Source organism: Mycteria americana, chromosome 15 (genome assembly GCF_035582795.1).
Source record: "Mycteria americana isolate JAX WOST 10 ecotype Jacksonville Zoo and Gardens chromosome 15, USCA_MyAme_1.0, whole genome shotgun sequence".
NCBI classification, from domain to species: domain Eukaryota; kingdom Metazoa; phylum Chordata; class Aves; order Ciconiiformes; family Ciconiidae; genus Mycteria; species Mycteria americana.
Window position 1 is genome coordinate 3,086,988 of NC_134379.1, and position 26,964 is coordinate 3,113,951.

The 26,964-nt window shown below is 36.1% G+C and overlaps 1 protein-coding gene across 7 annotated transcripts in view; it reads right to left on the reverse strand.

The window, feature by feature from the left end:
- Nucleotides 1-26,964, reverse strand: part of USP32 (ubiquitin specific peptidase 32) — an 82,998-nt gene that overhangs the window by 32,305 nt on the left and 23,729 nt on the right. For all 7 annotated transcript variants that reach the window (XM_075517811.1, XM_075517806.1, XM_075517804.1 and 4 more), the window contains 7 exons: nucleotides 18,970-19,075; nucleotides 18,262-18,380; nucleotides 14,819-14,978; nucleotides 3,785-3,916; nucleotides 2,187-2,294; nucleotides 1,292-1,407; nucleotides 842-904 (listed from right to left, as the gene is read on the reverse strand). In XM_075517811.1, the coding sequence (XP_075373926.1) occupies nucleotides 842-904; nucleotides 1,292-1,407; nucleotides 2,187-2,294; nucleotides 3,785-3,916; nucleotides 14,819-14,978; nucleotides 18,262-18,380; nucleotides 18,970-19,075 (804 nt within the window). The remainder of the gene's footprint in view (nucleotides 1-841; nucleotides 905-1,291; nucleotides 1,408-2,186; nucleotides 2,295-3,784; nucleotides 3,917-14,818; nucleotides 14,979-18,261; nucleotides 18,381-18,969; nucleotides 19,076-26,964) is intronic.

The following is a 26,964-nucleotide window of genomic DNA, read 5'->3' on the forward strand; positions in this document are numbered from 1 at the left end:
GACAACTATTCAAACAAGTAATTAAGCATTTCTAGACATTCTTTATAGTTTTTCTTAAATTACTTCTAGTTTCCATACACTCTTCCTAATTAGTGAAGCGAGGGATGAAATAATGGAAACAACTTCCCCTATATTGTTTGCAGATGACAGTGCCTATCTTGAGAAAGCAAGAACATAATTAAAGATTTATGCACAGCTAACTATAAAGCACAGTATCAACTACTACGAAGTTTTGCTGTGTGTCACGACAGTCATGACAGATGCCTCCATAGTTTCACAGATACTTAGCTCTGAAACAGTATTGTCGTATATAGTTCACTGGTTATATATAATATCATTGCAAACAAAGTAGTTTGATAATGATAATGCATAAATTACTATTGAATTAATACAGTTCTCTTCCAGCATAGGAGGATAATGTGTCTTTACACAGCATAAAATATAAGATACACTAATGCACTACCCCTTTTTTCATAAGATCATTTTTAACATGAAACAAAAGAACAGTTTCTCCAGAACAAAAGTCAAGCATCAGATTTAAAACTGGCATTAATTATGCATAGCAAAGCCTTGCAAACAGTATATGCTTCAAATTAATTTCATCTGGTTATGTATTTTTGGTTTAGTTTCATATATAAAAATGGCTTATAAAATTCAAACATGTTCTTTCTCTTACAGAACAATGTGGAAAATTTTAATGGAAAACTGACATTTCTCGAAAGAGATTCTTTTATTGACACATCTCTGCTTTAAAGAAGCACAGGATTTTACTTTCTTTCTTATAAATACACCAGAGATACTAGGGTATAAAAAGGACAAGGAAAGAACAGCAAATTCCTACCTTTGTGGTATCATGCATATTCAAAATATCTTCTACAATTTCAGACAAATCCATGTCCAATTCCTAAACAAACAAAAGGATTAGAAAATAGAGTTGAATTCTCACAGCACTCTCTGGAGCTGCATGTGTTCAGAATAAAAATATAACTGTAAGAAATGTTGATGATACCTCTATGTAATTTGCAACTGAGTGCTTCCAGACAGTTGTACTTTTGTACCTAAGGTTTCTTTATATGAAACAGCATACATTATAGTCAAATCATTCTGCTTTGGTTAGTGGGAGGTCAAAGTTATGCCAGGTAAGTTACATCCAGTTATCAATACTCAGCTAAGGTAGTTCAAGGAAGCCTGTATTTCACTGAAACCATGTTCAAACAACATTCACATTCCTACTTTTGAAGGATGACTAAGAAACAGAAGCAAAGGAATAAAAACCCCAAATATAACTTACAGGTATTTTATCAGTACGGTTATCTTTCCAGACCTCTAAAAGTGCAACCACCATTTCTTTAAGTTCAGTGCGAGACAACACACCATCCCGGTCAATGTCAAAAACCTTGAAGCAAACTGAGAAGAAAGGAATTTACTTTTCTGTGTTAGAACTACTCAACAACTATTCTTTTTTTCTTGCAGAATGTAAGTCTGCAGAGTCACAAGAACATGATTTAGCACTGACAGTTTTGATGAGGCAGGATGCATGTGTGGTAGTGAGGAAATGGAGCAGCTGTGTTTAATAAACTGAAATCTAGGTTCCTGCAATTCTGTGCTGTGTTTTCTGATGTGACAGAGCAGGGAACATATGTGCATCCAGAAATTTCCAGTGAATGATAGCTTTTAAGTTGCAGCAATATGGCTTTGGAAAAGTATGGAACAAAGGTATTTCAAAACACAAGAACCTTGCAGGGAGCCAGCTGAAAACCGGACAGTAAACAAGCCAGAACATGCTATTTATCACAAGACAATCAAATAGGACGTTCATTTTTTATTATATATAATGAATAGATGAGTGTTTGCACTTTCTATATTGAGATACACACTTCTGCATCATAATGTAGAACACTGCAAAATAACTTCTGAAACATATTTTTTGGCCCAAACAGGTTGATAATTTATATGAAGCTATTCATAAGTTATAAAATATACAGAATTAGGTTTAATCATGCTTTATAAAAGGAAGCCTTGATATTTAAAATTCCTTTAATTTTTTAACTTCTAAAGTCTGTCACCTTTCACAGACACACACTTGTTCACTGGAAAAAGTTTCTAAAAAGGAGGAAACAACTAAACTTCATTGCTCAAACTGAAAAACTTCTCTACAATTAATGGTTAACATTTCGCATACTTACACTTCTGTCTTTCTGCCAAGGGTCCCCTGCAACATGCTGAGAGCCCACAGGAAATTTCTTTAAAATCTATGTGATTGTCTCGGTTTTCATCAAAAGCATTAAACAAACCTGCAAACCACAAAAGCATCTCCTGTTACAGCATCTGGTTGAAACAGCTGACAATCATACTTAGCATTTACATGAAGGCTTATCGGTTAACATTTGCAAGGAGAAGTACGAACACTTATGATTATAACTATCTTACTAAGTGTAATAAAGATAATTAAGCACTACTAAGACCATTTTAAAGGTGAATTAGATCACTCATGTATGGCTAGACAAAGCCAGGGGCAGGGTGGGGAGGGAATCGAGAATTCTGAACAGTAGCCTTACTCTCACGCCTTCCTTGTAATATAGAGTGTACATCTAAACCAGTATAGTCAGGACAAGCATTTTCACAAAAGCTAAAGGACCAAAATAGTAAAGGTACTCAGATGCCAAATGCTTTGGCTTTTCCAAAGCACCCAAGAGAAACTCCTATGAAAATCACTGAATCCCACTGCAAATTTGGCCCTAAGTGTGTTGCAAGTTTTAGTTACCGGCCTTCAAACGATTTAAGAGTTCTATTCATTCAGCACATACAACTTTTTTTTTATCCCATAAAAAAAATTTTTTAGTGACAATGACTCAGTTGCACTATCCACAGAAGACATATGGAATGACCAGAAACCATTCAAGTTTCCCCATAGCAGCTGTGCAAATTTCTATCACTAAGTAGATAAAACACACTTATGAGCAAAAGGATGTAGGGATATATCCCTATTGAATCGAACGCAAGTTCTGGTGTTTTAACAGCTTGCATCCAGTGCAGATGAATTTCCCATTTTCCACTTACTGCTGCCACTTGTCAGTAAAGCTGACCATTTGGTGATAAAAAATTGTTGCTCTAGGACTGCAGGCAAAAGCTAGCATGTAAGTAGAATGTTACTTAATGTCCTTATGTTGTGCAGTAAATGGCAATTAGACAATTGCAACCTCCAGCTATTACTAGAGTGGCTTCAACTTGAAAGACCAGCTTGGTTATTAATACGTCTGCATTGCAACATACAAATCTTCTGACCAAGTCTTCTGAACCAAATCTTCCTTAGCTTACACTGTTAGGGAAGACTGTATGATACAACTTCCAACTTGCATGCTGAATTGTCATTTAATAGATGAAACTCACTTTTGCCAGTTTAAAAATGGTCTTCTATTTTACCTCATTCAGGGACAGCAGTATATTTTGTCATTACAAAATCTTAAGGAACCCAATAAAAAATTTTAAGCAACTACAGGGAAAATTATACATAAAGTTTGACATATTTCCTGACAACTAGTAAGAATGCAACACACAGAAGCATCACTTCCTTCATCATTCCAGATTTCCCAACAAATAGAGATTTCTCAGGCATCTTTTCTCATTTTCAAACTTAGTGGAATGAATCTCTGTAATTTAAGCTTAAAATACATTTTAAAATAGGCCCACTTTTAAAGCCATAAAATTTGTATCTCAGTAGACCATCAGGTACCGAACACCACAGCAACATCACTTCCTCGCACGTTTGATTGAAGTTCCGTACCTTCACTCAGAGATGGATGAATAGGAGGGGAAACTAAGGGGGCAAATGTTTCTAAATCAAAACGTCCAGTTCTTGATTGAGCTTTTAGCAGCCAGTATCGTTTTTCGAGATCAATGATGTCAGATTCTTCCACTGTATAATCAACAAAAATAAAAGAAATTTTTGGTAATACCTAGACCACGTTAGAATTCAGCACCAAATAAAAATGCAGCATTATTTCATCACAAAGAGAAATTATGTTAATTTTTTTATGTCTGACTCCTGCATACAAAAATTAAAAATACAAGCAGTAGAGAAATAAAGGTCCAATTTTACCTTCATCTACAGAATCATCTTACCTATTCACCATCTAGGAGTTCAACATCAATAATAGATCATCACAAGTGTTAAGAAATACAGAAATGAACTTTTCCCACTGCTAAAGGCTCCAGCAGTCTCTTCATTTTCACATATTTCTTCTTGGTGAATTGAACTGGCAGATTATATGCGCAATATCTTATTTTCCCAAGGTATCCAGTATTTAAATCCTCTAAAAGGATGTGAAGTAGCATTTAAAAAAAAATCCCAGAACTTTTATGGAAAAAAAAAATAATTTAGTACTTGGCTGCTCTTGAAAAATTCCTGTTTGAAATTTGTAGTTTTCTTATACAGTAATAAGGTTAAATTTTAATGTGACATTTAAACACTGTATCTCAGCATTATTTTTTTCCAAATATAGTTTGTTTTACTTTATTATTTATACTGTAGATGCACTTCGAAGCCCAGTCAACACTGGGGAGTGATTATACAAACCTAGAAGACACTTTATATGGAGGAACTTGCAAGCTAATTTAAAGAAGGGGAAAAAAAAACCAAAACCCCCAAACCAACAATGAGTAAAACATGGTGCTAGGCAAAGCTGAATAAAAATAGCCAGAGGAAGAACTTGTGTTTTCTTTCAAAACATTATATACTAATTCCAGTCTCCTTACATTTTATCCTTGAAGTTAAATATATATATAAAAATATTAAGTTTCTGCTCAACAATACTTTTAACCTTTTTACATATGCAAGTGTGTCACAACACTGCTTTAGGTCAGTGCAAATTAACTGGTTCTCAAATAGATATGTAATGACAAAGCTGTCTATATTAAGAACCACTACATGTGATCCCATTCCCAGATGGTTCTGAGTCTTTAAATCCACGCCAGCTTTCTAATAGGTTTAACTTGAGCTATTTGGCCTGGTTTAGTCTACAGAAACAATAATAATCCTGTAAGGCTTAAGAACAGAAGACACCCAAAAGGAGTTATATGTCAAATTGAAATTTTATTGATTTATTTTCCTATTTCTGTCATTAGGAGTAGTAATTTAATCACAATAGCAACTTAGGTAACCTGCAATAAGCATGAACTAGTTGTAACCACCCATCAGGCACATCATATAATGGACCAAAAACCACACAATACCTTACCCTCATCAGCAGAAAGTTTGGAAAAATTTTAACAAAAGATTAATATCTGAAGTAGAGCTGGAGGAGTGGAAGGGGTTTGCATCTTCCTGTAAAATATTTTTAGACAGTCTAACTAGAAAAGTAACATTAGTGAAAACATGTCCTCCTTTTCCTCCGTACATTCAATACAATCACTAGACAGACCATATACTAGCATGCAGAACACCCACACCAAAGCTGCAGTTCTAGGGTCACGTTAAGCTAACATAACTTCAGGCTGAAAAGAGAAAGTTTACCTTCCCCCTTAACCCCAGACACATGCTGCAGCATCCTCACTTGCCTCATTATCAGCTATTGTGCATTTACATAGTAAGTGAGATAAGAGAACTGATCCAGAAGAAAAACTAAACTGATTTCCTTTCTCTTTCCTAGATAGATCAGTTCCCTTATGTGGCTTATCATCTCCTGGCTCTTGGTTGTGTTGCAATCATAGAATCATTTGGGTTGGAAGGGACCTTTACAGGTCATCTAGTCCAAGCCCCCTGCAGTGAGCAGGGACATCTTCAACTAGATCAGGTTGCTCAGAGCCCCGTCCAGCCTGACCTTGAATGTTTCCAGGGATGGGGCATCTACCACCTCTCTGGACAACCTGTGCTGGTGTTTCACCACCCTCATCATAAAAAATGTCTTCCTAACATCTAGTCTGAATCTACCCTCTTTTAGTTTAAAACCACTAGCCCTTGTCCTATCTAAGGCCCTACTAAAAAGTCTGTCCCCAGTACATAAGGAAGCAGTAATCTAAACATATAAAGGAACATTATTCTACTAGACATCAAGGAAGAGAAATAGTTATTTCTTTGAAGATCAGCATACAGAAACATCATACGTGCTTAGGACTGCCACAGATGTAAGCAGTTTCATGATCCTAAGCAGAACAGTCAAGTGATGCAGAACTGCATCTGGTATGTTCCAAGAAATACAGAGATGTCGCGATGATTTAACAACATACCTGTCCCACAACGGTCAGCATATCAACAGATGAGAGAAAAATCTACCAAATAACATACACTTTCCCTCAATCTTATTGCCTCTACGGATATCAGGATGCTACAGTACTGACAAGAAAGAGCTCGCAAGACATGACATTAGGACTAGAGTACTAGTATTCTGCAGGAAAGACAAGAAAAAGTATATTCATGGAGTTTCAAGAACAGAAATAAACAAAAAGTAAAATAACAAATGAAAGGTAAAAGCTGCTTTATGAGACAGAACCTTAAGTGTATGAAGAGAATCACAGTACTATTATACTCCCTAAACAACTGCACATAAAGGGCAAGTTTGTACTGTCATTTAGAAGAATTGCACATACACATTATTGCTCTCATTAGCAAATACAAGAGCATTATGCTAACTCTCTTGAGCATGAGCATGTAAATCACTTTGTTTCCTTTTAATCTACCTTTGTGACTAGGAAGAATAACAAATGTGCTAGTTGCACTTCATTCTTGAAATGATGCAACACTAAGAATATTCAAAAAACATAAGGAAGCGCACATTGTCTTTACTGAAGAGTAAATCTGCAGAAACCTGCTTTCCCTGGCAGGTGCATTGTTTACCTTTAGTAATGAAGAACTGAAGGATTGTTTTATTTTGCCAGAGAACCTTTCTCAAACATCTATAATAGAACCTAGTTGTACTCCATTTTTTAAATTGTACTTCATAGAGTTTCTACAATGCTAACTTTACTGCTTTATTATTTTAATCTCAGAAAAAAAAGGTTATCAGAAAGCATCTTATCTGCATTTCTGTCAAGCAGGGGTTGAAATTACATGGTCATTTAAAAGAATTTTCAAATAATCATCTTCAAAAGAATAGCTGGTAAGTATTAGCATAAGTGCTACGTTGACATGATAGCCGAGATAGGTCCAGTGTATTGACTTTCTGCAGAAGAGCCAAACATTTTAGAAAGTAAAACTGACAAAGTAGTAAATAACATTCTTTGTACTATTAGACTTACACAACTGAGGTTGAACACAAGTAAAAATGTGACAAAAGAATATTATTGATTCGTAGTAACAATGAATTGTAGCCCACTGCAATAGTTTCACTGACATAAAATACAGAAAGATTTACTGGCTTACAGCACACGTGAAAGTTTAACTCTGCAGTTGAAAAGCCAGCTGTTACATAATTTGATTTCTCCAGAGTGATTTTTTTGCACATAATCTTGTAAATCAGTCTCAGGCTATGTAGTGCACCATCTATTCCTCCATAAATGTAAACTAAAAGAAATCTCTTGCAATTTATGATATATACATACAATCATATTTGTTATTGAAGTTTAAATGAAGCATGATAAAAGCAGACTGCACTTATCCAAACATACTAATGTGTATGAAAAAATGCCATATTCTAAAGAGGTTTTATATAGATAAAGGATTTTACCTTTTCAAAGCATAAATTTTTTTCCTAATGCCTGTTCAAATCACATCAGGAAGTGTGAACTGGGCTTTCATTCAGTAGTTCAAATTTTAACATCAATAACTTAATGATTATTTTTAAAAATATATCTTATACATACAATATAGCCCAAAACATCAGAACAGACTGGCTTTCTAGGCCAAGTAAGTATTCATTTTTGCCAATTAAATACATGATACAATTATTTGAGGTCACATGGAGATATTATGCACCTGTGAAATTTAACCATATACTACCAGTTTACTACCATATGCTATTTTATGTCTCCCTCATCACTTGTCCATTAAAAATATGAAAAACTTTCAGATCTGTAAAATTAGGAATAGTGTTTCTTATTTCAATTCTCTAAGAATTAGACAAGTATAATCAGAGGAATGATAATGTCAAGTACACCTCAAGCTACAGTCTTCATATTTTCAAAGGACGAACAGGTAAATGTTTTCAGCAAAAATATGCATCTGAGAAACTGTAAATCAACTAAAAATGAGTTAATTTAAAACCAGCTGCCACACTGTGATTGACAGTCAGGTTGCATGACAGTGATAAACACTAAAAAAAAGCATCCTTCATTTTAATGCCATTTCCATGAAATGTATACCCTTCTTAAATATTACATAGGTAGCAAACCATGAATAATCTTCTGTCTTAGAAAAAAATTTAAAAATGTGTTTTCATTTCAGGCACTATTTATTACAATTCTTTATACGACCAGAATTAACAAAGTATTTCAATATATTTTAAAACTTTAATTTTTACCCACCTATTGGTACAATCCTCTCTGGCTCACAGCAGTAGAAGCATACCATATTCCCAACATTTTAACAGAAACTTGGTTTGTTTTACTGTTTACCATTATATCCTCCCTGCAAAGCCCAGTTCCCAGTCACAGAGAGAGCTCTTCATCGTGGAATGGCTGAGTCAGAACCAGAGACCGAATGACTGAACACCAAACAGTATTTCTGACTAAACACACTTGTCTGTCGCTTTCAAATTAACACACAGAAGACTCTGGGGCCTGGGCACAGAGAGCTGCTCCGCAAGACATAAAATAGCCTGGGAACTAAGAGGATAACAAAGTGGCAAGATGCAGATTAAGTGACACTGAGGCTTTTTCTTATTGGCCTAGTCTGCTGTAATACTTTCATCTTTTTTTTTCCCCCTAATTGATAAATGGACACACAGAGAAAGGAATATTATAACTTGAACCAAGATCCTTGTGTGCCAGACATGACTAGCCAGGTGTTTATCTAGCAGAATACAGTGTATCAGTGCCTTAAGATGGGACCCCATACAGAAGAGGTATTAAACACTACGGTTCCTCTCAAAGCACAAGTGTTCGCACACTTGGAAGAAAATAGCACAGAATGAAATATGCTCTTAAAGGCACCTGTAATAAATCCAAAATCCTCAGAATTGTCTTCTAGTGGCCTTCCATACATCATTAAGAGATGGTGTTTCAAGAGTGGTACCACAACTGAAGTGGGCAAGCTACAAAACACGTATTTAACATATGGACAGCCTTTTAATGTGAGCAAAGTTAAGTGATCACATAATTTCACTTTCCTTTTACAGACATCTTCATCTTACCATAAAGCCCTACAGGTTTATAAACCCAACTCTGATAGAAGAGGTTACTTCCACAATATTCAGTTTCAATTTTATACTATTTCAAAAACTCGCTCTTCCATTTCAACCATGCTGTCTGGTTATCCAGGGCTTCTCTCATTTATTATGTTGAATTAGTGATAACTGTATGTTCTAAAATATAATTATTATACTGATTACACACTGTCTTACTGCATCTCAGTATGTAAGAGCTGTTAGAAAAAGCAGGAGCATTTTGATGAATTTTTCTGATGACAGAAGAGAGGCTCTTCAATTCAAAGGAGAATTACGATGCTATTTAATAAGAACTCAGTAACACAAGAACTGGGTAACAAAGAAGTACAAATTACATGGTCTGTCAGTTTGAAACCAGTAACCCCTCTGATAAATGGGAGAATTCTCCCCATGGAAAAGGACTGAAAGCCTGAGTATATAAGCCCATCACATGACACTGAGACACACCAAAATGACACAATCACAAAAAAGGCAACCACCACCTACATTGCAGCAGCAGAAGTATTTCCAGCCAAATGAAGGAAACCAGTGAGGTCTCACCTGGAGTCAGTATGATACCAACATACTACCCAAGCCTGAGATGGAACAGGGGATGGAGGCACCTGGTCTGACACAGACCTGAACTGAGCTCATTTTACTTTGACAAAAAGGTCAAGAAGAAACATAAGAGTCACTTGCATTTATACTGAGCAGTAAAAAGGAGGGAGAGCAGAGACTGTCTGAAACCAAGTACAATGCTGACAGAAAATTAAGACATAAACTGCTCACAAATACATGTAGAAGATGTACTGGGATAATTTTCCCCAAGTGGAGGAAAAAAAAAAAAAAAAAAAAACAACAAACCAATAAGCCTCAGTATCTTCTGAAAGGAATGATACAGTGACCCCCAGGGCCTGCACTTGGTGGGACAGGAGACCCTTCCATGTGCCTCATGTTCCCCTACGCCTGTCTGCCGCACTAAGCCACAGAAAGCTGTACTTTGCAGGTAGGATGGAGTCAGTTCCGCTCCGATACTTACAAGAGTGCAAACCAGCCAGGGCAGGCAACAAAATGACACCCTCCAGTGGCCGAGAACTGTTGTATTGTTGAATTACTGCATCTGGACTTAGAGTAGCAGAGAAGATTAGGTGTTTAATTTGTAATTATTAAGGATATATAATGATTTGGGGCAATATTCCCCTACGGAGAATTTTAGTGTTGGTAGTAGCCCCTGACAGGATTTATCTTTGATTTACATGTTCCACTACAGTGCTATTCAATATTATGTTTAAAAAAAAAAAAAAAAAAAAAATCAAAAGGTACCCAATCACACTACAAACCCGAGAAAATCCAAACTAGTGCTAGTTGGTCAGTATTCAGGTGTAGGAGAGACTCATAACCCTGAAACTGGTTTTTGGGAACAAAGGTCCAAGAGAAACTTAAGCTATTTTTGTAGCTTTCAAATGAAATTATTCATATTTATGATTTAAGTGAAATGGAACAAAATTTGATTAAAAGCAGCAAGTGTGTGCAACTTCCTGTAACTTTAAAATTTCGTTTCTAATTATGTGTTGAGAAATATAATTAAAGTCATCTGCATACCAAAATAAATGTTATTTACAAATGCAAAATTAGAATTCCTTTGTTTCCCTGATAGCTTGGCTCATTAAGCAAATTTAAATGGAGTCACTGATGCTTTGCAATAAAATGTTCGCTGTCTGTTTCTAAATCAATGTTAATAACTTTCACTATTTTTATCACTGCAATTTTTCATGTCTCTGACATATTATTCAAGATGTTTAATGGGAAGCACACTGTGAGAGGAGGTAAGGCTTGGTTGGAGGGTCTGAAGTTTGAACCAGGAGAGGGCACGCTGTGACCCAGCCAGAGTCCAGCAGCCAGCTGAGAAATTCATAATTGCAATAGCAAGTTTCACAAATTAGTTTTCATTTTACAATAGAAGTAATCTTAAAACCTTTCATTCTTTCACTGTATTCTGCTAACAGCATTTTCCTAGGTCTACTAAAAATTATTTCAGTTACTTGTTCTCCCAAAAAGCAACCACTGTCCTAGGTAAAAGTACTAAAAACAAGTCTTGGTTTGGAGAAAAGGAACTGTCGTAACAGCCCTTACTGTTTTACACGTTCAGCTGCGTTAAGAATACTTTTGTACTAAATTTCTTATTCTTTAGATTGACTTGACTAGACTGTAATTATTAAACTTAAAAAAAAACAAAATAGCAAGGACCCAAGTATTCATACTTTACTGCAATTACTTTCAAGTGCTCAAGCACTTGTACTTTCCTTACTTCTGCATCTTTGTATGAGATTCCTATACTGTCTCAAATCACAAGGGAAATCATCGGTTACATTATAAACAAAGTATTTATCCAGACCTGGGGGAGCCTGGTTAGTTCACCAGCAGGTTAGTTCACCAGTTCATCTTCCTACTATCTTAAATTCCTGTCAGTTTTCCACATCTGTCATTTGAAAGATACCGGGCTGCAGACATCGTAACACAGCACAACTACTTTCTGTTTTTTCTTATTACAACATTTAGCTGGAAAATAACAAAAATACAGTAAAATTTAATTGTATCTAGAGGTCCAAACACAACTGTCATATGACCTTTCCAAATTTGGCTAAGTATACTGAGCCTGTGGACCGTATGCAGTTTGAAACATTTTACTGATTCAAAAATACATGCAAGCTACAGTTTTCTGGAATACAATGAAAAGCTTGACCCCAGATCTGACATGTACTTGAAGATTCAATAATGGCTTCAAATGCTCTCAAAGACTTTATTTTATTTCAGCTTTTTAATCCTAACAATGGAAAACAATTTTTCACTCAGTTCTACCTTCATTACACTCAGCCAACGGCTTATGAAAGTAAGCTGTCAGTAAAGAAACCGAGACCACCACTAACTGCTAGAAAACACTGAATTTCTCAGTAGTCTGATGCAATATATAGCAACAGAAATTAATTTTTTTTTCGGAAGTTAATTTTTTTTCCCCTGAGAACATAGGTTGTGTTGAAACACCCACCAGAGACCCAAAACTCTGCAAACATATTTCACGAGGCTTAAAAAAATTGGTAACTTCTCCAACAGAACATGTAGGCATACGAACTAGCACATGTAAAAGAGCAACCATGCATGCATGTTTCCTAGAAAAGAAAGAAGACTAAACACTTCCTTCTGTAATTCTGTTTACAGTATCAGATGCTGCAATACACAGGAGTGTTATGAAATTATTATAAACTGACTTGATCATACAGAGATTAAAACCAAATACAGGAATATTACTTGAACTTCTAACCTTAAAACATAAGGAATTACAAGATACACCTTTCTAAGAGGCAGAGCGAGCTGATTTCAAGACTGAAATTTCAACAAAGATGATGGCTACACGGAGGTAGGATCACTGAGTCTACTATGTAAATTTAAACAGAGAGCAAGACAGTTGCTTCATGAAGGAGTCAGTATACGTAACAGCAATTAAGCCAAGATTTGAGACAGTACAGTTGGAGATGTCAAAGAGGTAACTGGAAGTCAGAGGGGACAAGATTCATTAAATGGAAAACAGACTATGCTCCTGCAGAAGGCGTGCTCAGGAAAGGATTACAGAGCTGAAATGGCAGCAGAGACACCATGATTAGTTGACAGGTCCTTGCAATCAAAAAGGCTCAAATGTAAACTGAGGTACTTGAGGCAATTTGATTTGCTAGAGACTGATTAACTGCATGTGCTGGTTTTGGCTGGGACAGAGTTAATTTTCTTTATAGTAGCCCGTATGGGGCTATGTTTTGGATTTGTGCTGAAAACAGGGTTGATAATACAGAGATGTTTTAGTTGTTGCTAAGTAGTGCTTATACTAAATCAAGGACTTTTCACTTCCCATGCTCTGCCAGGTGCACAAGGAGCTGGGAGGGGACACAGCCGGGACAGCTGACCCCTACTGACCAAAGGGCTATTCCACACCATATGGCATCAGGCTCAGCATAGAAAGCTGGGGAAGAAGGAGGAAGGGGGGGGGGGGGGGGTACACGTTCAGAGTGATGGCGTTTGTCTTCCCAAGTCACCGTTATGCATGATGGAGCCCTGCTTTCCTGGAGATGGCTGAACCCCTGCCTGCCCACGGGAAGGAGTGAAGGAATTCCTTGCTTTGCTTTGCTTGCATGCGTGGCTTTTGCTTTCCCTATTAAACTGTCTTTATCTCAACCCAGGAGTTTTCCCTCTTTTACTCTTCCAATTCTCTCCCCCATCCCACCATGGAGGAGTGAGCGAGCGGCTGTGTGGGGCTGAGTTGCCCGCTGGGATTAAACCACACTTAGGGCAAAGGAGACTTGACAAGGTTGGAGGCATGGCAGATCTCAATTTGATACAGCTTGAGAGATTTTTTCCAGGGCCGAAGTCTGGCAAATTCAGAGAGGGTTGGGTTTTTTTAGCATACCTCTTTCTCTACCTTGTCTATTAGACCTCAGAGTATTTAGTGGTCTTCTGTAACCTCAATGTCTACTGCAGTCTCTCATGTAATGAAAATAAATTACCTGTCTATAAACTTCTAATTTTATTATGCATTTTCATTTCAGATGGTCAGAACAGAATTTTAATGCTCATATTGAAAACCAAGAGAAAAAAACCTGTATGTTGTTTTATTCAAGTAACCCACCCATTAAAGAGATTAAATGCCATGCTCACACCATCAAAGAAAATCTATGAGAGTACATAAAACAGAACCAGATTGCTCAAATCACTGACATCTCAACAGCAAACACCCTTCTCCTAGGGATACCAAAGTCCCTTAGATGCTTTACTGTAATGTATCCTTACATTATACTTGCACATCAAGTATAATTTATCAGTCTTTTGTTTTTACATTTAATTTAAAAAACATCTGCTCCTTTTTTTACATTAATATACACATAAGGAAGTATTTGTTCTTTGGAGATTATTCCTATATGCAAATCCTGAGGAGGCTTCTTGTTAGTTAATTTAGTTCCCTGACTACATCACATGCCAGGAATAGTACTTATTTCACTGCAGAAAGCAAATTAAGAGGTAACACTTATTTTTGAAATGAGCATTATTGTCAGAACTGTCTCAAGAGTTTTACGATCCACTGTATCTGAAAGACCAAATATAAAACCAGTATCAATGTCAAGACACTTTAGAGAAATGTATTTGTCAAAGAGAAGATATTTTCCTTTTTACTTTTTAAATTAGTTCTGTAACAAACTTCTACTATAAGAATTGTTGTAATCTCAGTATTGTTATCTCTTAAAAATAATGACCCACTGTGTCCTTGTATATAACAATGTTTTACACGTCACAAAAAGCAGAGAACAAATTAGCACAGAGAACAAATTACCACAGAGAACAAATTTATCTCACTGAACAGAACTGCATGTATCTCAGAGTACTGAGATTTAATGAACAACTACAGCAAGGCAACAGTTTACGTCTGTGAACTCTGAAACAGTTTTAAAAAATGCACATAATAACAAGCATCGTTTACTTACAGTGTGTGACTCCAGCCAGGGTTTGATAGAAGGTAGGGGTATCACTATCATCAGTGAGTGTCACATACACACCTCCAGACAGCAGCCAACGGGAAAACGTGAAAGCATCTTTGTTGTGCAGTAGCCAAACCCTGAATTTCTCATAGTTTACCTTTTCACCCTGTAAGAAAATAAGAAAATGTGAGCTGTTTTCCCTCTGCTTTCTCCATACCAGTAAACAGGAACCATCCAGCTGTATGAACAAGAATTGGGACAATCTCCTCTAAAAATAAGTACTAAAATTTTCTTTTTTTTTCTTTGGAGCCATGCCTGTTTTTCCATTTCATTCTGAAGTACAGCACTGAGAGGGAAATTAGATTCCTCAGCTCTCTCTGTATTTCAACCACCTACTCAATGTTGCCTTTGGAAAGTCATTTACTCTGAACCTCAGGTTAATGGGATTAGAAGAAAAATAGTTACTTACAACTCAAAATAACAGAGGTTATTTTTATGAATTTAAATTTATTATAATAAAAAAAAGCTCTTATGTGCCAAATAACAGGTGCTATAAAATCATACACATTCTGTCATATCTGCGCTAGTATACAAACACTTAACATAGAAAAATTAGATTTGTGAATAACTAATAGTATGATTAATCACTGCAGTAGCATGTCATTTTTTTTGCCTCTATTGACCAAAACCCACTTTGGAGCATACATGTAAACATGACATTCACTGTATCTCCTAACTCAGTCTCTCTTGCTGGATGCCTCATGTAACTGCCTGTTCAGGAATGCATTAAAAAAAATATAGATTCACAAGTTTAAATGCTAGAGAAGCTGTTTAAACCATTCAGTTGAATGGTTCCCAAGCTGTGGCCATGAAACCATAGGGATCAGCAGACTAATTTCTACAGGACCTACAAAACTAAAATAAAAGCAAACCTATTATCAGTAGACAAACTCATTACATGGAGATCCTAGGGATCTGCAAAGAGAAAGAGGTTTCAAGTCACTGATTATTTACACTTCCCTAATATCACAGACCATTAAACTTCACTGAATTACACCCCTACAGAATCCAACAATTTGCATTTGGCCACGGACTACCTGCCAACTGCAGAAAACTGAAAATCCACTACTTCCTTTGCCAGGTTGCTAAAATGGTTAATCACCATCACTGTCAAAACATTTGCTTCATATTCCAATTGTAATGGGTTATTTCAGGTTCCAGATACTCATTCTTTTTATGCTTCCTTTTTCTTAGACTAAAGAGTGTTACATTTTTCTCCAACAAATACATGCAGAAATACCCCAATACTTACAGCTACTATCATAGGTTTCCACATGGTTATAATTCAAGGAAGTCAAGATGCTACCCTGCTATTCCATCACCAGTTTAATCTGTATATATCCACACTACTGACTGACAGCATGGTCCTAACCTTCCTCTTACCAACACTGTTTCTGATCCTTCATCCCTTCTCTTTTGTGACAGCAATCACATTAGTGTAGTCATGTGGCAAAACAGATCTAGCTGAAAAAGAACCTACAGGATTAGGAGCTACAGAAAAGGGGTTTACTTCTCAGCCAGATCAGTTTCCCAATCCAGTTCATGAAGGCATCCTATAAATACTTGAGCCAGCACAAAGGTAGGAGAATGAATGAGTCAGGAAAAGGGTAACTCAACAATGTGGACTTTGCAGGATTTAACCCATTATGGAACCACTTGCTTAAGCAAAAAAACCTCTACTGCCAAATTAACAGAGAAGAAGAAAGCAGCCCACAATTTTTTTTTTAAATTTCTCTAACAGTTTGGATCAGAGACAAGATAATTTTCTTACTACTTCTTCCACTCTACTTTTTTCACTGCTTTCTGTTAAACGCAGCAAGAGCTGTGTCACGTTTCACTAAGACTCTGCATTGTTCCAATTGATTAGAGGAAGGACAAGGAAGAAGAGGGACAGGAAAGCTTGGGGGGGGGGGGGGGGGGGGGGGGGAGCATTTGAAGCAAGTAATGTTTACAGCTGAGCCATGATGGAACTTGAGCAACTAGAGCAATACAGGTATCACTGAACTTGTCTCCTGTATTTCAGAAACAAGAGTGAGAAAAACTCAGATGTATTTTAAAGCTCATATTTCTAGATGAGTACATGCAATAATTCTGAAGGAAAGAATAGAAGTACCTATAAACATCATCCTTGAAAGCATAAACTCATCCGCCATACGGCAGGAAGGAAGGCCCACAGCAGGAACATTAAACTTTCTCACTCTCCAGCAATGACCTAGTATGATTAACAGGCCAGTAAATCCTGCTGAGTGGGTTATTACACTATTTTCATTTTAAAAGAAAAATCAATATACAGCATTTTCTTGAACAGGAAAATGGTATGAAGCCAGACTGATACTTCTCTTCCTGCAAGTCTTCATGAAGTATTTCTGGATTTCTTGGACAGTGTGCATTAACTTTTAGGGTATAACTCATCACACCATATTGACAGGAAATTATAAATAGGAAATACTGAAGTGGGTCAGCTCCAGAAAGTGGACTGCAGTATACGTATGATTTATGACTCCAGCCAAGAATGAAGAATGTGATCATTGCCTACAAAGCCAACATGATACCACCACCAGATTAAATGAGTCTGCCTCAGCCAGCGCCCATAACCAAAGTTATCTTCAATACAGTACAATAAAATTTAAGATAATTAAGTAATCTGATATCCACAAATAAAGCTTCTAGTCAATCAGTTTTTCAGCAGAATGTGTAATGATGACTAGATTTTGCTGGTCTGTAGTCCTCCGATAACAAATGAAGCAACCAAAGCACAAAAACCTGACAATTCACCAGGATCACTAGCGCCAAAGAAATATCTGTGAATATTTAAAAGTAACAACAGCCTGTTTTAGAGGAGGACTTCAGCAAGCTTCATAAAGATTACATCTCTTAAACAACCTAAAGCATAAATAAATGTTGTAGCTTCTGGCAGGCACAATGAGACAAAAGTAATACTATAAAACTATCCTTTTTAAGCAACCACTGCTGGAAGGTATTTTTAAATCCAGGATGCAGATTTTCTTTCCCCTCTCAGATCTGTGTTCTAGATTTCTTTCCCAATTGCAATAAAATGTCCACGCTAATGAATAAAATTCCCCTAGCAAAATTAGTATTTAAATTCACTTGATAACATGATTACCCTTGGAAATTATATCCTTCAAACTAGCACAGTAAGGAAAGCAGCATGGAGAATGCCTACATTTATATATACCAAGCTGCTATTTACATCGATACAAATTACATGTAATATTACAACGTAAAAAACTAGGAGCTTTTACCCAATTTAAATATGGTCAATTTATTCCCATACATGCACGAGCATGTGTATGTCAGAGAAAAACAAACTACTCAATGTAATTTTCACTTTTTTGTAAATGCAATAGGATAAAACCTGTATGAAATACCTCAGAGAAACATTTCTTGAGTGACTCTGGGACTTTCCCATCAACCACATGCAGCATCTTCTCCATCTCTTCACGGACAACATAACTCCCAGATTCATTAGAAAAGAGACTGAAAATGTCTGAGGAAGTAGAGACATGTTTAAGCAACTATGGTAGTTACATTTTTCAAATATCAAGTTTACAACTGGCTGAGAATGCCAAAAGCTGTGCAACAACTAAAGAACTAAAAACTTAGATTGATTCAATTTCAATATAGCTCAACAAGGTTTAGGTCCAGAAGCATCTCCTTTTTCTTTTACCCTTGTCCACTAATCAAAAGGAAAATAAATACTATCAAGTCAGATTAACAAGGAAGATAAAACAACAGAAGTCAGTAGGCAGATGCTTTCATTTGTTTTGAAAAATACCAATGCCATCTTCCTTCCCCTGCCCACATACAGTCTTTCTGTAGCATCCCAACATTTACATTCACGATGACTTATCAAATATTTCATTTTGGTGAGTATAGAAAACTAAAATGCACTGAATTTCAAAATATACAGCTAAAAATGTCTAAAAAAAAATACTACCTTTATTGGCAAATGTATGCCCTGGTTACATATAAAAATAGGGACTTAGTATAACACAGTTTATGTTTGCTTTACATAAGTGCATTTTACACTCACTATCCACGATCCTGTTGGTACTGTTGTAAGTTAAATTACTTACATTTTGCTTTCTCTTCCTCTCTGCCTCTTGTAAGTAGAACTAATCCGACTATCAAGTTATTGAAGTGCAGCCCTTTGGATATTCCTCCAAATGAACAGTAGATAATCTAGAAGAATAAAACAGAGAAGTTAACCAAAAAGTTAACAGGGAGAACAGCAATGTCAGAACTAAAAGCAACAACTTATACTGAGGCTCCGTCTCATGTGGTTTTTAGGCTAGTCACCTCATATTCAGCTAAACACACTTTTAATATTAATTCTGTTACACTTCTGTAGCTCTTCCATTACCTATAAAATAGCCTTTCCATGGTCTTTTATTTAGTGAAACACAGGTACTTTTCATGAACAGCAACATAAAAAACCTGTTAGAATCCTCCAATGAAGACAGCTTCTTGCTTGCTCACTGGTGCTATTTCCCCAGACTTCATCAAGGTAATGAAGATGAAATCTCCTCCAGACTAGGCTTTCATAGTCTTAAAGCCATCAAGAGGTTGTTGGAGCACCAAGTGTTTCATTGCCCCAGTCACGAGATGCACTTCCAGTAAGCCATCAAAACCTACTGCTTTGAAAAGACGTGACACAAAAAAACACCCCCTTCCATCAACTATACCTTAACTATCTTAACACTACAACTGTCGCTAGAATGACCGTTGCAGTTTAGTACCCTGCTCTAACAATAGTATTTAAATCTTTCTTCCAATAGAAAGCAATAGAAATCAAGACTTCTATTCAGAAGTTACTGGAAGATCCACAGAGCAGCCACCAGGAACAACTCAGTCAACGGAAGGGCTGAAGCATTTACTTTTCACATGAAAAGTCTGTACACTGCAGCTTAACTTACTCAACAGCATCTTAACAGTGATTCAGCACTGATATATGAGACATGAAGGAAGTAAGTCACTTTAGGACTAACAGCAACCACATTTAGTAAACAAGAATTACCAGCTCACTCGTTGCAATATATTACTTCACCTTGTGTCTAATACTAGAGAGCACAAGTTAAAATATGTATGCTGTACTGCTCTTCAAATATGGACTCTTCCTGTAAGCCCAAATCTATTCCTACAAGCACCAGTACTTTATCAGTATCACAAGACAGAAATCTGCATTAGGTATTAGAATTTAAAGCAGTCAGAACTTACAAATTACTCTTACATAGAAGAATTATTTCTGTGTCTTTTAATTTTATTTCCTTATAGGTATCACACTGAGCATCTAACCATAAAGAGAAAGTATTAAGTCTAGCTGATGAGGAACTATTACTGTGCAAGACCAGAACAAAGTGATTTGTCACTGATCATGGTTTGGAGAGCAGACTTATTTGCTGAACTTGTTTTTTAAATAGAACTTTTTCAGAAGGAAAGATAAAGGAACAGAGATCAACTTCTATTAAGAAAAATGTTGTGCACATTTTAAATAGTATTTTCTGTGCTTGCATGTGAATTACATTCTAAATAAACAATATTAAAACCAGGACGTGTACATGCAGTTATGTACTGCTTTTTCATTTTTCTCCAGTAAAGCCTTGACATTTTCTTTGTATGAGAATTTAGCCAAACAGCAATAGCAGACTTCAGAGGTCAGCAGAGCTTCAGAATTATTGTGGACAGATTCATTATTTTGTGTATTACCCACAAAGCACAGTGAATCACTAGTAAACCATGGTAGGACACCCACAGACCTTAACTGCAACACCTGTATCCCTTCCGCCTGGCTTTTGTTTGTTTTTAAACATATGAATTACAACCAGACACAATTCTAAACAGCTCAAGCAACACTTTTAACTTTTTTTGACCTCCTAAGCTCTGTTTGTTTGGGTTTTTTTTCCCTTTGAAACTACAAATGCTTGCATAATGAATTTTAGCTTCTTTTGCAAGCCTACCAAAGAAGCCATGACACCTTGGGGTCCACAGACAAAAATCCACCAATCTACAGAATTAAAACACTTTTAAATGTTTTAAAACTTCCACCATAACCATCAGGAAACATTTACACTCATAGATGACTAGAAAACAACAGTGAGAGATGATATGTGCAGCTGGAGTGACACTTGTCTTCTACCCTATCAGCAGTTCTGGAAAAAAACGCATGTCACTAACATTATCTCAAGTGGCTGACATCCTGTGAATCTACCCAACAAGTTAAAGTTTTAAACACGTCAAAACAATCCACTTTTAAACCATCATATAAAAAAATCATTATGGAGTGTACAAATTCTCATATTAATTAGGACTTCAGTTTTGAAGTATAAAAGTTGTTACAGCACAAAATCTACCACTGTATGACAACCTCCCACAAGTAGCAGAATTAGGATCATAAACCTACTAGATGCATCCAGTGAACACTGTAGTATAATAAATTTATCTTTGAAAAAACACGGAATAATTCTAAACCAGATTTTTTAAAAAATAAATCAAAACTACATTTAAGTATGATTAGAATTTTGCCTCTTTGCAGACACATACAGCCTACAGTTAATTTTTTTTTTTTTTTTAAGTACTTTCCATCTTCTGCCTCTCTTAACACTGTAGTTTCATTGCTGGTTTAAACTGGGGCTAGCTGTTCCCCTGCCCCCAACGACTCATTCCCACCCACACTCCACCTCCTACATCTATGCAAAACAACCATTCATGTAGCAGGACTATGAATGAAATCAGGGAATCAACCTGGATTTGAATTAACCATTTTTGTTACCAGGTTTCACTAACCCAGCTCAAAGTGGGTGACCTCAGGGTGAGAATAAGTAGCCAGGATTAAGCTGCCTGTGCAACTGGTACAAAATAACCACATAAATGATATTTCAAATATGACAAGAGAACTTTTATACACTACCATAACCATGCAGGACATTCTGTGTAATCAAGTGCGGTCTATTATCAGTTGTGCCCTTCAAAGGAGTCAGACAGCACAATGTTACAATGACGTGTAATAAGGAGGAAAGCAACACTCAACAGGCTGAAATCCCTTTGCAAAATGAGTGCCACGTCTCCCAAAATAAGACCGAAAAAAGTTACCGCTTCACTGATGCAGGTCTATATGCCAGGAAATTGTTAACCAAAGAACTGACAGCCATCAATATTTGTTACTCTAACTGTAAGCTAAGAAATCAGTAAAGTACTTCAAAAGAATTTGCGCTTTTTATGCTGATAAAGCAAAATGTAACAAAATTTGTTGCCAAAAGGTTTATTTACCTTAAAACAACTAGCTGAACACTGGAAACAGTCATAAGACAATAAAATCTTCCTGCATTGTTAAAAAGAACAGCTTTTGAGGTCATCTGCTGACCACTATTTGTTACTAATAAAAGAAAATTTAGCTTCCTTAGTAGTTTAATCACTTACAATAATATTTCATAATAAATTACTTGCAAATCACAAAGTGACAGTAACCTGACACTTTTCAGAGACAGTTCTGAATAAAGATGGAAACAAACTGACAGCAGTTAGAGGAAACCTCTGTAAACAGGTGCAGTAAGATCACTGTGAGGCTTTGAACCTGTAGTTTTTCCTATTAAAATAAAGGCAGGAGAAATCAGCTGAAAATTCCCAAAGAATATATTATATACCTGCTAACAGCAATCACGGCACTGCAGCCAGAATCCTCAAGTTCAAGAAAAGGGTGGAAGAAGAGAGCTGAATACCAGAGCCCTGTGAATGAGTCACTGCTCCAACTATCTCAGGTGTGGTTACTTGAGATGGAAACCATCTCAAGTAAAAATTAAGCCAGGACTGGGAGTGACTAAACAAAACCAGCCATGGACCTGTCAAGGACACTGGATAGGATCTGGCTAAGCCACATAGTGCTGTAGTGGCAAAATGAAGAAAAGAAAATACCTAAGACAGACTAGCTACATTAAATTCACAACAGTAACTGCCCTTTATGCTTTGCGTATAACAAGGTGTGGAAAATCTACCACTACTGCCTTTCCAGCAATAGGAACCAGACTAGCAGAATTCATTTGTAGAATGTGTTCTAGACCACCTCCAAATTAGTATTGGGCAACAAGGTAGTAAAAAACTCTTAATTTTTGTTCGCCTCTCTACTATCACAGTTATTACCAGACATAACGCTGAAGCAGATAGATTCCCTGAAGACACTTACCTCAATATAGTTTTGTGTGTTACCTGCGGTAACTCCTCTCCTTGTCCACCCATCAAGCTATCACTTTCGTTGCTATCCACTTAGGACTATTAAAAGATGTCTGAAGGCAAGTAAATGTAAATGAGGCTGATAACATAGAAGGATATAATTCTACGGAAAACATTATGTAGAACCTGCAGTTTCATTCTACTATAAGGCATAGCGCTACCTAAATACATTAACTTCCCATAATGTGTTCAGGTCATCCTCTTCTATTACTAAAGTTTAATCCATTTACAAATGCTCAAAGGGCTAAATTATTAAAACTAAATTTGTGCTCTATTTGGACACAATGATTGTATATGCTTCATGGACAATGTCATGGCAGAGATTTGAATTCCACACTTTCTACTTCTAATCATTCTGATTTCACAAGATGCCTTCAAGGCTACACTGCATATGTAAGCAATTTACCTTTATATTACATTGGAATCATTACTTCTTTTAAAATATGCAGTTAGCTCTGCTGAACACTATAGTTTAAGTCTTAATATACCTATTTTTGATCAAAAAACCCCACAAAGAGCACAAAAAAGAAGGGAACTCTCACATTTCAGATTAACAGGACTTCCAAGATAAAAAAAAAAGTATATCTATGAACAAATGAGAAATCACTGGTTTTCTTTCACAAATTTTGATAAAATATGATCTTTTCTTTACACTTTATTCTCCATCACTCGAATTTAACCTTTCTGTGTTTTTAGACTTTTCAAGAACAGCTATTTTATAAATTACCTTTAATAAAGCTGTCTCCTCTCTTCATCCATCTGAAAACGTATTTTAATTCATACCCATTTCTGAGTTTCTCCACTCCCTTCTGTTGAACTTTGTATACCTCGGTTATGATATCAGTTGAATGTGAAATATTTATATATTATTTCGATATAACACATTGACTGTTCATGATATAAACACAAAAAAGGAATTCTATGGATAACATCCAATATACTGGTATTTAATATACGTAATTACAACCATCGGCAGCTGGCATTACTTTGAGTTTAGCTGCTTAATCATTCTTTGGGAAGAGCTTATAAACACCGAATAGTTATATAACAATATATAACAGAGATTAGTTTGCATTTCTAAGGAAGGAGCTCCGCAATTTTTCATATTAATGTGCTACTTGGAAAACTTCTTCTAATAAGATGCACCATCATCATCATCATCATAGTATTTCTCAAAATTACTAAACATTGTTGCAGCTTTACTTAAAATAGCCACACCTACACATAGCAAATCATAGCAATTTACATTTCAGAATGTAAAATTTAGTGTAATTATATGGTACCTAGTCGTATTTTTTTTCATAAAATTTAAGTGTGACATGTTATGTTTCATGGATAACTGGAAAGTATAACAATATGGTTCCTTTTCTGTTAAAAAAGTCTCAGTCTATACAAACAGTTCCCTTCAGGTCCAAATCCCTGGCCCTGTGCCCATATGTTCTAGTAAGCCTGCAGGAAGAGCAGGAGAGGATGCTCAAGGCATTCTTTCGGCTCCTTTCTCTAGAGAGTATAAAATGTCCTGGATTCTTTCCTGATTTTATCCTTATGAACCCTCTTCTCTCTCAGTCCTTGAGAAGTCTGTGTTCTTGTTCTTTCGACAACCCCCTCACCATGTCCTTCATGTCTCTGTTAGCATCAGCCCTTTTCTCTTTGCATTACTTGGACTGCAGCTTGTTAACCAATTAGTCACATTTGGAGAAAAAGATGTACTGACACTTAACTACCTAGTATCACAGAACGCTGTGTATAAACCGTCTCACAGTCGTAATATATGTAGGTATATATAAAAGGTATAATCTCCTTAGTCATTGAAATGACTGCATGGGCCAAAGTTAGGAGGTCCTTTCTCAACATTCTTTCCCTCCTCCGTCTAAAATACAAAACTACTAAAAATGCTTTCTTGAAATATTATCAGCATTCCGTCCTTTCACCTCCTCTGAACAATACTTTTTCTATCAAGGTGCCCACACTGCATACGGTAATTGCATTATTTCCTTAGATTTAAAAATAAATGCTGTGTTCATACATCTCACCACTTGACCAGCTTTCCTGCAGTTAAAACAACGCAGACACAGCACATCTCTTAATTTCATTTTATTAATATCTTCAACTCCATTTTTCTAAGAGATCCTTTCAGAACATTACTGTCCTGTGTTCATACATCTCACCACTTGACCAGCTTTCCTGCGGTTAAAACAACGCAGACACAGCACATCTCTTAATTTCATTTTATTAATATCTTCAACACCATTTTTCTAAGAGATCCTTTCAGAACATTACTGTCCTGAACATTTAAAAAATGTTTTGTGTGCATGACAATCATGCAAATTGTTTGACCAAAGTTCCACTGGCTTCCGTTCTCTGTTTTATATCCCTGCAGTAAAACTCTGTGTTTTTAATTTAATGAATTCCTGAAGGCCTATCACTACTCAGATATGAAAAACTATCATTCAAAACATGCAGAGCAGACAGTCCAGCAATCTGAGGTTCAAAATGTTCAATTTTAATGATTGAAAGGCTGAAAACTCAGAACAAGGCTTTAAGCTGCCTAATGACTTTTGCCTGCCTTTCCACATCCTGAAGCCAGGAATTACAACGCATCCCTTTACCGTATGAGCAGAATCAAATCCAAATTTTGTCCAAATTTACACTATTCAAGCTCAAAGATATGACTACTGCATTGCCTGAATATGAATGCTAGAAGTACAGAGTCATCTGTACTACAATTTTGAGATGTCAATGTGCCAGTTTTGGTGATATGACATAAAAAAAAATTACGATTCTTCCATTAATTTTATTTCACCAACTGCAAACCAAGAATGGCAGTATAACCGTAATGAGTGTTAAAAGAGATAATCATCACCAAAACTGTGTCTTTAAGGACAGATTTTTAAAAAATAAAGAAGGTAGCCAGCATACATTTGAAAACCCGGAGTCTCTATTTCTGACCAAGAGTTTACTTCATCCAAATCAGTAATCTAATCCTTAATCCGGGCATAAAAGGAATAAAAAAGTCCAAGTTAACTCATAATGTAAAATTCTCAACATTTTATATGATTTCAAACCAATCGTATACAGTGTAGGATACATTTTTTGCTTAACCTTATGGGCTACGAGCAGTCAAAGTATCCAGACAACATATACAGAAATTAATACTGAAGACATGCTTTAAGCTATGGGCAAATCATACACTTTCTTTTAATGTGATAGTGCTCACACACATTGCGATTTTTCCTGTCAAGCGTTTGAATACCCACATAAAAATTAAACTGTTAACTATATTACAGAAGCAAGTAATATTATCCTCTTTGTCAACACTTAGGAAAAACAGAAAAAAGAAGAGAGAAAAGATTAAGCTTAGGAAAAAAAGTAACTCTACCACAGTGTTAAACCTTTTGCAATGCACGCTTCACTACTCACATTACCTAAATAAAACTGGAAGACTTGTACGCTGCCTGTGAGGTCAATACACTGAAGATACCAGAAACAGAAGCTGTGATTAGAAATGACATGGAGCAAGATATCATTTCAAAGGTCTGGCTAATCTTTTCCTTCTCTACCAACCGTATTTTAATTTCTCTCTCAAGAGAGGGGCAACACTATGAAAGAAAATAATGGTTTAAACATGAATGTGTGCAGGATGGTATTACTATTTTTTTAGATATATACACACACACAATATTTATATCCATGTAGCATATTTTGATTCTGGCTATTTTTCAGTTCATTTATACATTTATTATAGAGAAAAATATTTTTAAGAGCTTGTAAAGATTAATCTGCACTTTCGAAAACAAAGTAAAAGCCAACAAAATCTCAGAGAAACCAACAGCAAGCTCATCTCCAGG